The sequence below is a fragment of the Pipistrellus kuhlii genome, unplaced genomic scaffold, assembly GCF_014108245.1.
Source record: "Pipistrellus kuhlii isolate mPipKuh1 unplaced genomic scaffold, mPipKuh1.p scaffold_m20_p_7, whole genome shotgun sequence".
NCBI lineage: Eukaryota > Metazoa > Chordata > Mammalia > Chiroptera > Vespertilionidae > Pipistrellus > Pipistrellus kuhlii.
The window spans coordinates 24,188,386-24,204,314 of NW_023425573.1; the positions used below are offsets into that span (position 1 = coordinate 24,188,386).

General features: G+C 36.6%; 1 protein-coding gene across 29 annotated transcripts in view; it reads right to left on the bottom strand.

Annotated features, from left to right (window-relative positions):
• The window catches only part of TRIP12 (thyroid hormone receptor interactor 12), a 132,052-nt gene that overhangs the window by 64,685 nt on the left and 51,438 nt on the right, over positions 1-15,929 (bottom strand). For all 29 annotated transcript variants that reach the window (XM_036422153.2, XM_036422176.2, XM_036422174.2 and 26 more), the window contains one exon: positions 4,737-4,842. In XM_036422153.2, the coding sequence (XP_036278046.1) occupies positions 4,737-4,842 (106 nt within the window). The remainder of the gene's footprint in view (positions 1-4,736; positions 4,843-15,929) is intronic.

Consider the following 15,929-nt stretch of genomic DNA (forward strand, 5'->3'; position numbering starts at 1 on the left):
AGGGTTGCACTGGGAGTTTTTATTAGCAAGTCAAGAGACAGGTGAACTCCAAGAGAAACTGGAGGTCTGCTGATGAGGGTCCACAGCAGGGCTGGGTCCCTTCCCAGAGCTACCTACGGGCGTGGACGGGGAAATCTCGACATCTTGAAAGAAAGAGTGGATCTTGTCAGAGGCCTGAATATCCACAGCTGTAGTGACCACCAAGCAGCTGTGAGCCCCAGTATGCTGATCCCAGGCGACGTGAAAACTTGGACTCAAAAGAGCGCTCCATCGCACAATGAAATGGTCAGATTTCTTGGAGATAGGGTGAGTCCCCGCGGCGGAAGACAGAAGCTCTCATGCACTGGGAGCGCTGAAACTGGAGGACTGGGGTGGTGTTTACAAGTAGAAGCCCCTGGCTGTTTGTTGGGCGGGTGTCACCCATAAATGTGGATGGGGCTCCTAATAAGGGAGATATCTAAAGAGCAACACGTTTGGATCTGACACGGAAGGATATCAGAGAATTACAGGGAAGTGCAGTTGGCTCGGATTCCCCCTCTCCCCCCACCACCACCCAGATCAGTGTCACGGGGGGGAGGGGGAGGGGAAGCTAGAGAGGCTTTAGAGTCCTGGGAAGTCAACCCAGAAAAACTGCCACCCATAGGCTAAATCACAAATTGACCTTACTGTAATAAAATAAAATAAAAAAATCAAAGCAAGGCCTGCTTAAAAATCAGGACCAGATTACAACACTGAGGAGCAGTGTAACGCAGGGAACTGCAATACTGTCCGGACTGGGAAACAGGCTTGCCAAACAGAACGATAGAGGAAATGAATGACCTTCATTACTGCAAATTTTATTTAATTTTTAAATATTTTACTTATTTTTTAATATTTTAATTTTTGTTTTTTATTTTCATTATTTACGTTTACTCAAGAAACTATTTTTTCCTTTTTTCCTCACTTGATTTTACCTTTTTAATTATTACATTTTTATATGTAATCAACATTATTACTACTACTATTTTACCTTTTTTATCTGATTTTCTTTTGTTTATTTTTATTTCTTTAAGTGTCATATTATTTGCTTTTTTATTTTACTTTGGGATTAGTGTTCTACAGTCTATTTTTACCTTTCGTTCTCCAACGCTTTATTCTATGTCAATCCTACCCTTATGCCATCACTCTCTTCCTAACCTTTTCCCTTTGGTGTCCTATTTATCTTAACCCTTTCCTGCTCTAGATTTTCCCTATTCTTTCTGTTTACCCCCTCGTAAAATTTCACCTTACTTGTGTATATCTAATTTCCAACCCCCTGCCCCAAGCCCATTCACGCCTCCCTTGTTGCTGCCCTTAAAACACACACACACACACACACACACACAACAACAAAAAGTCTTTCTCTCTATGCCTTTATAGTTGTATGTTGAACGTTAACTATATCGAACTTTTATGCTTTTTTGTAAGATTGGTTTGCTTATTCTTTTTGTTTGATTGTATGTTTTTGCTAGCTAGGTTCTAGTCACCTTTATTGGAGGTTATTAATATCGCAAACACATTTCTGTTCAGTGTGTACCTGGTTGTGTTGTATTTTGTGCCTTTAAATTAAAGCAGGAGAAAGAGAACTATTTACATAACCAGACATCCTGAAAAGAGAGATCATGGGGAGACAAAGAAACAGCCTGCATATGAAAGAAAAGCAGGCATCACCAGAAAAGAATTCAGAGTAATGATCATAAGCAAAGAAGAAATAAAAAACATTGCTACTGTAAAAAACTTAATTCTCTAGAAGCAGAGGACCGCATCTGTGTGCTAGAAGACAAGATGGAAAAAAATAGCTAATTAGAGCAGCTTCCGGGAAAAAAATTAAAAAGCAGGAGGAGAGCCTACGGGAGCTTTGGGACAATACAGAACAATATTAGAATAATAGGTGTTCCAGAAGGAAAGGAAACCGAGGAAGACACGGAAAACGTATTTCAAGAAATAATGACAGAAAACTTTCCCAACATAGAGAAGAAAAAACCCACACAAATCCAAGAGGCTCACAGAGTCCCAAGCAAAATGAACCCCAGAAGACCGATGCCAAGGCACATTATAATTAAACTGGCAAACACCAACAACAAAGTAAGAATCTCAAAAGCAGCCAAAGCGAGACAGAAAGTTACATATAGAGGAATCCCCATCAGACTAGCAACTGATTTCTCCACAGAAACTCATCAGGCCAGAAGGGAATGGAATGAAATATACAAAGTCATGCAAAGAAAGGGTCTGAATCCAAGAATACTGTACCCCGCAAGGCTATCAATCAAAATCGAAGGTGAAATCAGGCACTTCACAGACAAAAAAAGACTAAGGAAATTTATCACCACCAAACCAGGGTATACTGTAAAAATAAAGAAATAGGAAGTGAAGAAGGAACACAGGGGTATAGAATAAAATTGGTGTCAAATAAGTACCTATCAATAATAAGTTTAAATGTAAATCGATTAAATGCTCCAATCAAAAGACATAGGGTAACGGATTGGATAAGAAAACAAGACCCATACATCTGCTATCTACAAGAAACCCACTTCAGAAAAAAGACGCACACAGACTTGAGGGTGAAGGGATGGAAAAAGGTTTTCCAGGCGAACGGAAGTGAAAAAAAAGCTGGGGTAGCAATACTTATATCTGACAAATTAGATCTCAGAGTGAAGGACATAAGAGATAATGAAGGCCACTTCATAATACTAAAGGGAGCAATCCAACAAGAATAACCCTAGTAAATATTTATGCACCCAATACATGAGAACCCAAATACATAAAAAAAAACTGCTGTAGGACATTAAGGGAGAGACTAATAGCAATACAATAATAGTAGGAGATTTTAATACCCCACTGTCACCTTTGGACAAATCATCTAAACAAAAAATCAGCAAAGAAAAATCAATCCTAAATGACTCACTAGACCAGATGGAATTAATTGACATCTTCAGAACATTCCACCCCAAAGCCACAGAATATCCATTCTTCTCAAGTGCACATGGGTCATTTTCAAAGATAGACCACATGTTGGGACACAGGCAAAGTCTCTTCAAATTTAAGAAGATAGAAAGCATATCAAGCATCTTCTCAGATCATAGTGGCATAAACTGGAAATTAACTACCATAAAAATAATCCAAAGAAATCAAACACATGGAGACTAAACAGCATGCTATTAAAAAGGACTGGGTTACCAGAGAAATCAAGGAAGAAATTAAAAACATCCTGGCAACAAATGACAATGTTCAATCCCTATGTTCATAGCAGCACAATTTACAATAGCTAGGATTTGGAAATAGCCCAGGTGCCCATCAGCAGATGATTGAATCCAAAAACTATGATACATCTACACAATGGAATACTATGCTGCCATAAAAAAGAAGGAATTCTTATCATTTGCAGCAACCTGGATGGAACTGGAGAACATCATGCTGAGTGAAATAAGCCAGTCAATGGAAGAGAAACACCACATGACCTCACTCATTTATAGATAATAAAGAACATTATAAACTGATGAACCAAAAGATAGATATAGAGACAGTAAAGCAACAAGCAGACTGTCAAATTACAGCAGAGAGAGTAGGGAGATCTGGGGGAGATAAGGAATGAACCGAAGTACTTATATACAATACATGCATATAAGTACTACCAATAGACACAAAACTCTGGGGAGGGAGAGCATGTATGGGAGTGTGGAGGTGGGGGGGAGGGCAATGGTAAGATATGTACACAGATAATAACTTAAAAAAAAGAAAAAAAATAATATATCCATTATTACTATATTTTAAATTCATTATTATTTCATTTATTTTGTTTCCTCTTCTCTTTTCTTCCTATACTAACTAGGTCTTTTAGCTTCCTCCTTGCTTCCATAAAACCAACTTTTCATCTTCTTTTTTCTCCCTTTTTCTTTATATCACCTTTGTCCTTGGTTGTGTGTCTTTTAGTATCTTTTTTTTTTAAATCTCCCTTATTTGTGGAATCTAATGAATTGACCAACAAAATAAGACCCGAAGTATGAAGGCATGGAACAGATTGACATAACTTGATGTGGGGATGGGGAGACAGGAAGAGATAAACCAAAGAACTTATATGCATAGCCCATGGACACAGGCAATAGGGTAGTAAAGACCAGGGGTCTGAGTGGAGGGGCTGGGAATTAGGGAGTAAAGGGGTGGGAGTGGGAAGGAAATGTGAGATATCTGTAATACTATCAACAATAAAAAATGACAATGAATATATGCATTTTATTATATACAATAAAATAAACAGCACCTTAAAATAATAGTATAATTGAAGCTTAGCAAAAACGCAAACAAATATTGGGGTAGAGTGTATGAAAACACTCCTGCTAGCATGCTCAGTGGTTAAACCAGGAAGTCACGGTTCAATTCCCAGTCAGGGCACATGCCCAGGTTGCAGGCTGGATCCCCAGTATTGGGCATGCAGGAGGCAGCTGGTCAATGTTTCTCTCTCATCATTGATGTTTCTGTCTCTCCCTCTCCCTTCCTTTCTAAAATCAATAAAAATACATTAAAAAAAAAAAGAATTCATGAAAATAAAAATTGATAATTTCTTTATTCAATATTCAAGTGAAACTTTTAATTATCTTATAAATCTTACAAAACTAATGATTTTGAGGAAAAATCACAGATCCATCTACCCTCCTTTATAGAGGCAAACAGATTCTAAAACACAGATAATGAACTAATCATAAACTGGAAAAACCCATTACCTGGCACTAGCACAGGAGCCCGTGGTCTTTTGGCGTGTGCTCCGCCTCAAACTGGGGAGCTCAGCAGGTGGGGATTCACTGCGCTTCTTGGTAGATTTTCTTAAACCTATATATATGAAATGCAAAAGTAAAATTTTAAAGGGAGAAGTTCTCTTAAAATAAAAATTCTTTTATCATCTTGGTTCAAAGTCCATAGAATCTTCCCATGGCCTCTTTAGCAGTTTACTGTGGTACATGACATTTCCTTCAGGATAAATCTTACTTTGGTCCAAATGTGATCATGAATGATCGTTCTCTCAAACCATCCCCTTAAAAGATCCTACCACATCTCTACCCATCCACTACATTTTTATACTAAAGCAAACACATTTTGTTTTTTTGTGTGTAAATATTCCAGAACTTTATTAAATACCTTTTATCACTTGTTTTTTTATCCTCACCAAAGGATATTTTTTGTTTGTTTGTTTAGAGACTGGAGGGAAGGGGGAAAGGGAAGAGAGAAACATCAATGTAAGAGAGACACACATCAATCAGTGTGTCCTCCTGTTTCCTACTCCATGTGCCCTGGCCAGGATGGGGGATGGAGCCTGCAACTGAACTATATGTCCCTGACCTGGAATCAAACTCCACTCCTGTATCCTTGGGTCTACATTCTAACCACTTAGCAACCAGCCAGGGCTCATTATCTCTTTATTATATTGTCTTTACACTTTCCCATTTTACCTAGTTTAATATAGTTCATCATTAAGGCTATGAGAGAACAAAATGCTTTCTTTTTTTTATAGCAGTGGTTGCTAACTGGTGGTCCACTCCAAAAGGTTGGTGACCGCTGCTTTACATCATCCAATCAGCAAGGAATTATCAATTTGAACTAAAGTTATAAAATGTTCAATTTATAGAATACTGTACAATTGGGGGTGGGGAGGAGGAATCAATCAAGTGCACGCTATTCTGGATGCTAACTAATACATTCATAGAGGTAACAAATCCTACAAAAAGGTATAACATTTAAGTATATTACCATTTTATGAACAACTAGAGGCCTGGTGCACAAATTCATGCATTTTTCCATTAGAGCTCTAGCATCATCTTAAACAAATGTTAACTTTTCAAACCAACTGAACAGTAACAATTCTCCAGATCCCAGAAAGCCTTTTTTTAAATTAATTTTATTTTACAATTTCACTTCTTTAAAGTGGAAGAAATTCTTAACTCTTGATTTAAACTTCTAATTTACAAATACGGTTTTCTCCCTTGGGGGATTGGGCCTAAGCTGGCAGTCAGATATCCCTCTGGCAGCCAGTGTAGTACCTTGGACTAGCCTGCATGATGAGGCCGAAACCAGCTCTCTGACATCGCGAGGAGCCCAGGACAGCAAGAGGGTGCAGGCCAGACCAAGAGACCCCACTGGTGCACGATCAGGGTTTGGAAGAGACACAGGAGGTTGGCATGAAAGGACTCCAGAGCCAGACCCCAACAGCAAGCTAACCTACCGGTCAGAGGTATGCCCCCTGGTGGTCAACGAACATTATAGAGACTGGTTGACTATCTGCCCCATGGTAGTCAATATATATAGCAAGCAGTAGAGCAACATTAGCATATCATGCTTTGATTGAATGGACAACCAGACACTTAGTATATTAGGCTTTTATTATATTATTATATGAGATGGTGTAGCCATAGAGCATCCATCTATACCTCCCCAACGATGTTATCATATAACATACTGTGCAGTGTGCACAATTCAAACAAAGACCTCCAATACTGAATGGCCTAAAAACACAAGAAGCATATTTCCATTAGAGCTCTAGCATCATCTTAAACAAATGTTAACTTTTCAAACCAACTGAACAGTAACAATTCTCCAGATCCCAGAAAGCCTTTTTTTTTTAATTAATTTTATTTTACAATTTCACTTCTTTAAAGTGGAAGAAATTCTTAACTCTTGATTTAAACTTCTAATTTACAAATACGGTTTTCTCCCTGGGGGGATTGGGCCTAAGCTGGCAGTCAGATATCCCTCTGGCAGCCCAGGAGTCCACAGAGAGCGGGCCTAACCCATTAGTCGGACATCCTTACTGCTGCTGCAGAGGTAGGAGAGGCTTCCACCACCGCCACGTGGCTGGTCAGTCATGAGTTGGCTTCTGGCTGAGCTGCACTCTCCCTGTGGAGGCACACTGACCACCAGGGGGCAACTCCTGCATTGAGCGTCTGTCCCTTGGTGGTCAATGCACGTCATAGCGACTGATCATTCCTGGTTGTTCCACTGATAGGGTCAATTTGCGTATTACCATTTTTATTATAAAGGATAATGGAAGTTTGCCAAGTGAAAAGCAAACTAGCTATTCAAGAATCTTTAATGACAGGTAGGCCAGTGTTTTTTAGTGGCTGAACATAGACCAATGCACCGAGAGATCACTGGTTCCATTCCTGGACAGGGCACTTGCCCTGGTTGCAGGATCCATCCATAGTGGGGAGTGTAGGGAGGCAGCTCATCCATGTTTCTCTCTCATCGAGGATTCTTTCTCCCTTCCCCTCTCTATAACATCCATGAAAACATAAATATTTTTTAAAAATACCTTTTTATTGATTTCAGAGAGGAGGGGAGAAAAATATAATATATTTAGGTATTAAGCACTATTTTTTAATGTTTAAAAAATTCAGAAATTATTTTTAATATTTCAGGAAATATTAAATTATACCTATCTGAATTGTGTGATTAAGTGGTAATAAAGCAAAAAATGTACAATTCAGAAAGAAAAAGTTGAGTGCATATTACATTGAAACACTGAAAAAACAAAGTGCTATAAAGCAAGTTAAAAGCCCTTACATTACTGTCATTAACTTAGTTCATATAATACTAAAACACATGGCATAATACTAGGTATTTAGTTAACAATGCCGATTTTGTAATCAAAGAAAACACGATAATTTTAAGAGAAACGTCAAAAGTGCTTTATTCAAAGTAATGTCCACTGCTAGCTACACATTTTCCCCATCTTTCGGGTAATTTGTGGATACTGTACCAATACAACTTTTCTTGTTTTGAGGCAAACCATTCCAAGGCCAAATTTACCACTTTTTGTACATTTTGAAGTGCTGCTCAGGAAGTGCTGTGCCATCATTCAGAACAAGTGGTAGTCTGAAAGAACAAGGTCTGCTTGATACAGTGGGTGTATTAATAATTCCCAGGCAAGATCTTTTAATGTGTCTTTAACTGGTTTTGAAGTGTGTAATGAAGCAAAATTATTTTGCCATGTCTTCTAGCACATTCTGGTTATTTTACAAAGTGTGGTTCAAACTGATTATTTGTTTTTGGTAGTGATAAGTACTAATGGTTTCACCTGGTTTTAGAAAATCATAATACACCACACCTTCCTGATACCACCAAATGCAGAGCATTGTTTTCTTTCTGAAGCGACTTGGCCTTGCAGTCAATGTTGATGGTTGTCCTGAATCAACACATAATTTTGTGCATTTGGGATTCTCAAAAAAAAAAATTGTCTTTGCATTGCCAGTCACAATTGGATGCAAAAAAGGCTTTCATTCATGCTGAAGCAACAGATTGCTGATGACTTTTCAGTTTTCCATTTGTCTTTCGTTCAGTTGATGTAGCACCCATTTTCTTTCCTTTTAACAATTTTCCCATTGCTTGTAAATGATCATAAATTGTTTGCTGAGCAACGCCTAATCTTTCTGCAAGTTGTTTTTAAGTTTGACACGCATCTTCACCCAATAATGCTTGTAATTGTTAGTCTTCAAACTTTTTCGGTTCACCTGGACGTTTTTTGTCTTTCACATTAAATCATCACTTTTAAAGCATTTAAGCCAGTGTTCACAATTATCTTGAGATGGAGGATATTCACCATAAGCTTCCCGAAGTATAAGATAACTTTCAGCAGCAATTTTCTTCAAAATAATTAATTAAAATTTCCCACAAATGCTTTTTGGTATGAAACTTGACATTTTTAAGCATAAAAATATCTACAATGTTAACACCTTCACAAAATGTGACATATGAAGTTTTGAAGCTTGCTTTCAATACTACAAAAGGGGATGCATATATATCAACATATGTGTAACTCCATCTATTGAAAAAAATCCACATAATTAACCGGTACACTTAGTATGGTAATGGACACAAGCACATCATTTTATATCTATTCAGTGGCATGCAAAATAAAATACTCAACTTAATACTCAACTGTGGGCTACTACTGCTCCAAAGCTAATTTGAGGTTAACAGTATATCTTTTTTATCAAAATTTTACACTTCACTACTCATCAACTATTTTATTTACTAAACTAGGAGAAATAGCCCCAAACCTTTTGTTATTTGGAAGGCAATCTCACAGTAAAGGAGCTGCTACATACAGTCCTCTCTATTGGAAAAGAGATATCGCTATTTGTAACATTACCTAAGCCTGTGATGGGAAACATAACTAGCTTTTACATACTCTGCTCCAAAAACTACATCAGGGGAAACATCTTAGATGTTGTGAAGACTGGTAATTAGAAACTTACTAGGATACCTCAACAAATTAAGTCAGTTCTTAGAAGAACTATATAAATTCTTGAAAAAGGGAAGTTGGAAGATAAAACAGTTTGGTAAATCAAGTACTTTGTAGAAATGTGACTACTGTTAACCATTGTGGGTTTGTTTTGTTTTTTTACCTTTCAGCAAATTAATGCTGCTAGAATATTCTATCTTATATATTTTACAGTTTTAGATCGGCTATGGAGTTTTTCATACATGTAATTTCACATAGGTATAAAGTTATGATAGTTCTTATTTTTCAAACACAAAAATATTAACTGACTTGTCTAGAGGTGCATAACTACACAATCCCAAAGTTTATTCTGAAGCATAAAAGTATACTATATTTTTTCCAATATACTTCTGGCAAAGCGTTAAAATTTTGATTTTTTTTGTTCCTTTAGAAATTTTTAGGTAATATGTTTGTATAGCAAAAGAAAAAATTGTAAAACTCTCTATATAAAAATAAAGTATTTTTATATAATTAACATGTTTTCTTTATTCTACCTGCCAAGTAAGGAGTATTTTAATAGGAGAAAAAAGGTGGTAAGTATAAAACTACAACTTATTGAAAACCACTTAAGATGCAGGTGCATGGGAATACATACAATTTCAATCAATCTACCTCTATTTCTCTCTCTCTCTCTCTCTCTCTCTCTCTCAGGCTCTACAATGCAGAAAAACTGTATTGGTCACTTATTTTTATGATGCCACACTGAAAAGCAACCAGAATATCACTGCTTATACTATCTAATAAAAGGGTAATATGCAAATTAACCATCACTCCACAACAAATATAGCAGCATCAACAATCAATAAGGAGGGATTATGTAAATTGATACAACGAAGATGGTGGCAGCCGGGCTCTGGGCAGCATAGGCACAGAGCAGCCAGGGCAGGGCAGGATGCCTGTTATGGAGGAGCGGGGGTCGGGTTGGGGAGGGAGCAACAGGAGGATGGCAGGGCTGGAGCAAAGGGGGAAGGAGGCTCTGGCCAGAGGAAAGGCAGAAGGCGGCAGCCAGAGCGAATGCCTGGGTCCTGGAGGGAAGCTGGTACCAGCAGCCAAGGGAAGGCCTATTCTTGCACAAATCTTGATGCATCGGGCCTCTAGTAATAACATATTCTTATTCCACAATGCCTTTGAGTAATAAAGTTAAGTATAAATGTAGACATATTACTTTTATCAAAGCTCCTTGACCATATTATATTGGTATAAGAATATATGAATTTGTTCCTACAAATATATTCTTTTTTTTTTTTTTTTTTAATCCTCACTCAAGAATGTGCTTTCTAATTGATTTTTAGGGAGGGAGGGAGGGAGGAAGGAGAGAGGAAGAGAGGAAGAGAAACACTAAACACTGATTGGTTGCCTCCCATACATGCCCCAACCAGGGATGGAATCCATCATCTAGGTATGTGCCTACATTGTGAATCAAACCCTCAACCTTTTGGTGTACAGGACAATGATCACCCAGCCAGAACTATTCCTATGGTCATTATTCTTTCGGATAAAGGTGAAACTGACATTATTATTCTCTTAAAAGTCTTAATATTTTCTACTACAATAAAGGTATGTCTTAATTCTTTTTTCTTTTGAATAAGTATTCCTAGCCTCAAGCTGACTTACTCAAAATCCAGGGCTTCATCTTTTTTTTTTTTTTTTTTTAAATCAGTCCTTTTATGAAGTGTGATACTTGAAATGTAAAATAAGTAAATCTCTCATGTATCCAATTGGTAACTTGGATTTTTAAATATAAAAATATTTTTAAAATAAAAAGATGGAGGGCCTTGGAAATTTTATCTTCTGGACACTCATTACCTTCTACTTGCAATTGATATTTCTCTTCTACTTCAAAAATTTAGAAGTATTTCTAACTACAAAACTGAAATGATTCCAATTTTGTCGTTTTTGCAGAAGAAATGAGCAACAGTAATATGATTACTATTTCACTACCAGAGCACCAAAGGTGCAACAGTTAATTGCGTTAGGTTACTTTAAAAGTAGCAAAAATACAATTGGGTGATACATATTTACTGTCATACTTTTTTTCTATTTTTAATTCTTACATTATCTGTTTAGGTATGTACACATATAACAGAACTAATACAAAACACTAGGATAAAAATATAGCCTCCACAATAATAAAGTATTACAGCAATGTATAAGTAAACTTTCCAATTTCCTAAAGATTCCTTTTGTTCTGTGTAAGGAGTCAAAGTAAACATTAAATATCAATCTACATATATAAAAGCCCAAGAGACCACCTCACACCTGTCAGAATGGCTATCACCAACAAATCAACAAACAACAAGAGCTGACAAGTATGTGGAGAAAAAGGAACCCTCCTACACTGCAGGTGGGAATGCAGCCACTGTGGAAGACAGTATGGAGTTTCCTCAAAAAGTTAAAAAATGGAGCTCCCATTTGACACAGTGATCCCAGTTCTATCAATAGGACTATATCCCAAGAAACCAGAAACACCAATCAGAAAGGATATATGCACCCTTATGTTCATAGCAGCACTATTAACAATAGCTAAGGTTTGAAAATAGCAAAAGTGCCCATCAGCAGATGAGTGGATTAAAAAACTGTGGTACATCTACACAATGGAATATGATGCCTCAAAAAAAAAAAAAAAAGGAATTTTTACCATTTGCAACAGCATGGATAGAACTAGAGAACCTCATGCTAAAAGAAATAAGCCAGTCAGCAAAGGATAAATATACATCCATCATCTCACTCATATGTGGAATATAATAATCAACATAATTTGATGAACAAGAATAGATCCAGAGACAAATTGGGGAGGGGGGGCGGAGCTAGGGCAATCAAAGGACTTGTATGCGTGCATATTAGCATAACCAATGAACACAGACACTGGGGCATTGGGGGCTTGCTTGGAGTGGGAATGGCTGGGGGAGGGGGAAGAAGACATATGTAAAAATTTAGACAATAAAAAAATAAAAATAGAGAAATTCTAGTGCTAAATCTCTGAGAAATCCAGAAATCTGAAGGTGGGAAACGAAGATAAACTACCAATTAGAATGATACTCAGAATCCCACAAAAGTCAGGAATTGATGGACAAACTGCAAAGATAAAACTGAAGATTGGTTGATAGGCTGTTTATGAAACAGATTCCCCAGAATCCCTCTCCCACTTGCATAACTGCATAATTGTCCTATCCTAAGGGGGCAAAACATAAGACATTTACTCTTTAGAAAGTACAAAGTAAAAAAAAAAAAGTCTCAAAGTACCACATCACCAGTTGGGAAGGGGAGGGGTACAGAAAAAGACACACTGGATGACATATGTATGGCCTTTTTCCAAGTCTCTTTTCCAGCTTAGCCCCCAGAACTCTAGCAGTTAGGCCTTCACCTCAAGGCAAGAGTCTGAAAGAATCTTTCCTGTGGAATTTTACCCAATAAAAAAGATCTAAAAATAATGATAGAGGCAATTTTAGATTTTTGGTCCCCTTGCACTGAGTATGAGGAAACAAGGAAATCTGGGGAAAAACAAACCAAACTTCAAGTACCCCATGAAAAAACTACGTAAGAGGACTGTACAACAAAGAAATACTTTCCCGTGTCCTCAAAGTAGAAAAGTATCCTATATAATAAAAACCTTATATCCTAAGGGTCCAGTCGTCCATTCAACCAATCAAAGCCTAATATACTGACTGATATGCTAAGTACATTCAATCACTCACTATGACGTGCACTGACCACCAGGGGACAGATGCTCTTACCAGGTTAGCTTGATGCTGGGGTCTGGCAGATCAAGACTGAGCAAGATGGGCTGGGCACACCCTGGAGCCCTCTCGTGGTCCCTCCCCGGCTGGCCAACCTCCTACTTCTGGCCCTGATTGTGCACTGATGGGGTACCTTGGAGAGCTGGTTTCAGCCTGATCTCACAGGCCAGACTGAGGGATCCCACTGGTGCACAAATTTGTGCACAGGCCTCTAGTCCACAATAAAGAAAAAGGAAATGAGAATAAAATAACCTCTTGAAAATAAAAGCAAAATAGCTAACATGAAAGAAAAAAAAAAAAGTCAATAGAAAGTTTGGAACAATTTGTTGAAATCTCTCAGAAAGTAGAACAAAAAAGGAAAGCAAGTTACAATCAGATCAGAACCTTCTAACAGGACAATCACCAAAAATAATAGATCCAAAGAGGAAAAAAACAATAAGGTGATCAGCCATCCTTGTTTGCCTAAGATTTAGTAGCAATTAAGGCTGAAAATACTGAGTCCAGACCCAAGGAAAAACAAGACTTCTCATCACTCTAACAGAAATAAAAACAAACCCACAGCTATGATAATATCATGACATTTCAAACAATGGAGATAAAGATGAGAAAGATTCCAGAAAAATGGGATACAGGAATCAGAATGTCTATAGTTATTTAAAGCTAAAAGATAATGCAATTCTTGAAAGTTTTAAAGGAAAATTATTTCCAACCCAGATCTCTTTTTCAGACATTCAAAATCTTCAAAAATTAAAAAGCTTTTTAAATTCCCATAAGCAAATCAAAGATATGTCACACCAAAATGAAACAGTAAACCAAGAAAGATGATATGGAAGTTGGAAACAGTAAACCAAGAAAGATGATATGGATGAGTGTGACGAAAATCCTGAGGTTAAAAGCAATGTAACTAGGCATAAAAGAGCAGTCATTCAGGGGCCTCACTTCTTCAGGAACTAAAACAGATACATGTAGACAGCTTGACAAAAGATTTAGACAGTGGCATAGTTTGGAGTTAAAAAGAAAAAAAAAGAAAAAGAAAAAAAGAAAAGCAAAACAAACTAATAATTAAATTAAAGGAAAAAAAATATGCAAGAAAGGAAAAGTTCCTAAATGGCTCTGTAAATAGCATTTATGTGTATCCATACAAACATTGAGTGCTATTCATGACTGGTAAAATGAGATGTACAATTATGAGTTTGATGAATGAAGAGGTGGTGTAAATTTTCTATAAAGGATATGCAATAGTGCTCACATGAAAAAACAACAAGTAGACCTCTTGAGCACATTAATTTAGTGACTAAAATAAGAACCAAAAAAATCAGCTATAGGGAAGGGCAATGTGGCAGAAAGACTGCTGTTTTTTTAATAATAAATCTTTTAGAAAGGCTTTAAAATGCATTTAAGCATTGAAAAAAACTTGAGGATACACATACAAAGAAAGAGGTAGTCCTCAATGATCAAATTAAGTGACTGTGTTTTTCTTCATTGTACATTTTGGTACTGTCTGAATTAGTCTAAAATACCCTGTTTCTCTGAAAATAAGACAGTGTCTTATATTAATTGTCTAGATCTTATTTTCAGAGGATGTCTTATTTTTCCATGAAGAAGAATATGGTACACATTTATTGTTAAATGAAAATAAAGGAAATTTATTACCTGTATATGGTACAGTAGTATGGTAGTCGTCAACACAAACCAGACAAACTGAATCCTACAGTATCAAGAATTTACTCATTTATTCAATGACAATCATGTCATCATCTTCTGGAACATCATCATAACAATCCAATTCCTGAATTTCCTGGTCAATTTCTTGTGACTCCATTTCTTTCAGAATTAGTGGACCAAATCTCTCATGTTTAGCCGAGGGGCCTTATTTTCGGGGGATGCCTTATATTTCACTCAGAAGGAAACATGTAAGTAGGTGTTATTTTCGGGGAAACACGGTAATATTTTATGAATAGAACTGTCAAAAATATTACAGAATACAGAAGCTGGAATATAAAAAAAAGTTTTCACTAACTTACATGTAAATTTAGTGAAGTGTACTTTAGTTAAACTAATTCTTATTCTAATCTGACATACAAAAATACATGTCTTTTTTTTATTTTGGCAATCCATTTTCTAAAATTTAATATATTTTTAAGAAACTGAAGTTGGTAATTTTTCAAAGCAGTTGCATATTAGAACTATTAAAGTTTTAAGTTTAAATTATTTTAACAGCTGCCTTCTAATATAGAAAATTTTAATATTCAACCCTTTCCTTTTAAGGTTATTACCTAACACCTAGGGAGACTAAAAGATAATTCAACTTTGTAAAATCAAAAGGAATGACGCTACAAGCTGGTAACCACTGCTGACAAGTCCCAATTAGGTAAAACCAAGGGTTTAACTTTTAAGTTCTTCTGTCTTGCTCAACTCATTCTTATTTACTCCCCTGATGCTGGAGGTGCAATGCACCATATGTCTCAGACTGTGGGAAAGTCCTAAAACAAGAAGAATTACTGTGCCAGAATTGGCATCTGCCTGGGTCTTAGCTAGTTCTAATAAGGTCACAGACTGCATGAAAGTCACCAAGAGAGTTTGAAACTCAAGATGCAAAAAAGCTGGTAACCACTGCTGACTGTGTTATTAATAATATGCACATGATGTCCATTTTAAATAATAGAAGGGAAACTAGTTATATAAATAGACTCACTAGACTGGAAATATAGTAATACCTTTATAAATTTTCCTGTAAAAACTCCACAATTACGCAAATTTTGATCATAAACTATTGCCTATGTCATATTTCTATGCCATCCATACTTTTCTACTATTCACACATACACACTGTGAAAGTCAAATTACTTCAAAATTAGCTTAATTTAAAAAGGTATATTAGCAAAATATATTTTGAAGCCAAATGA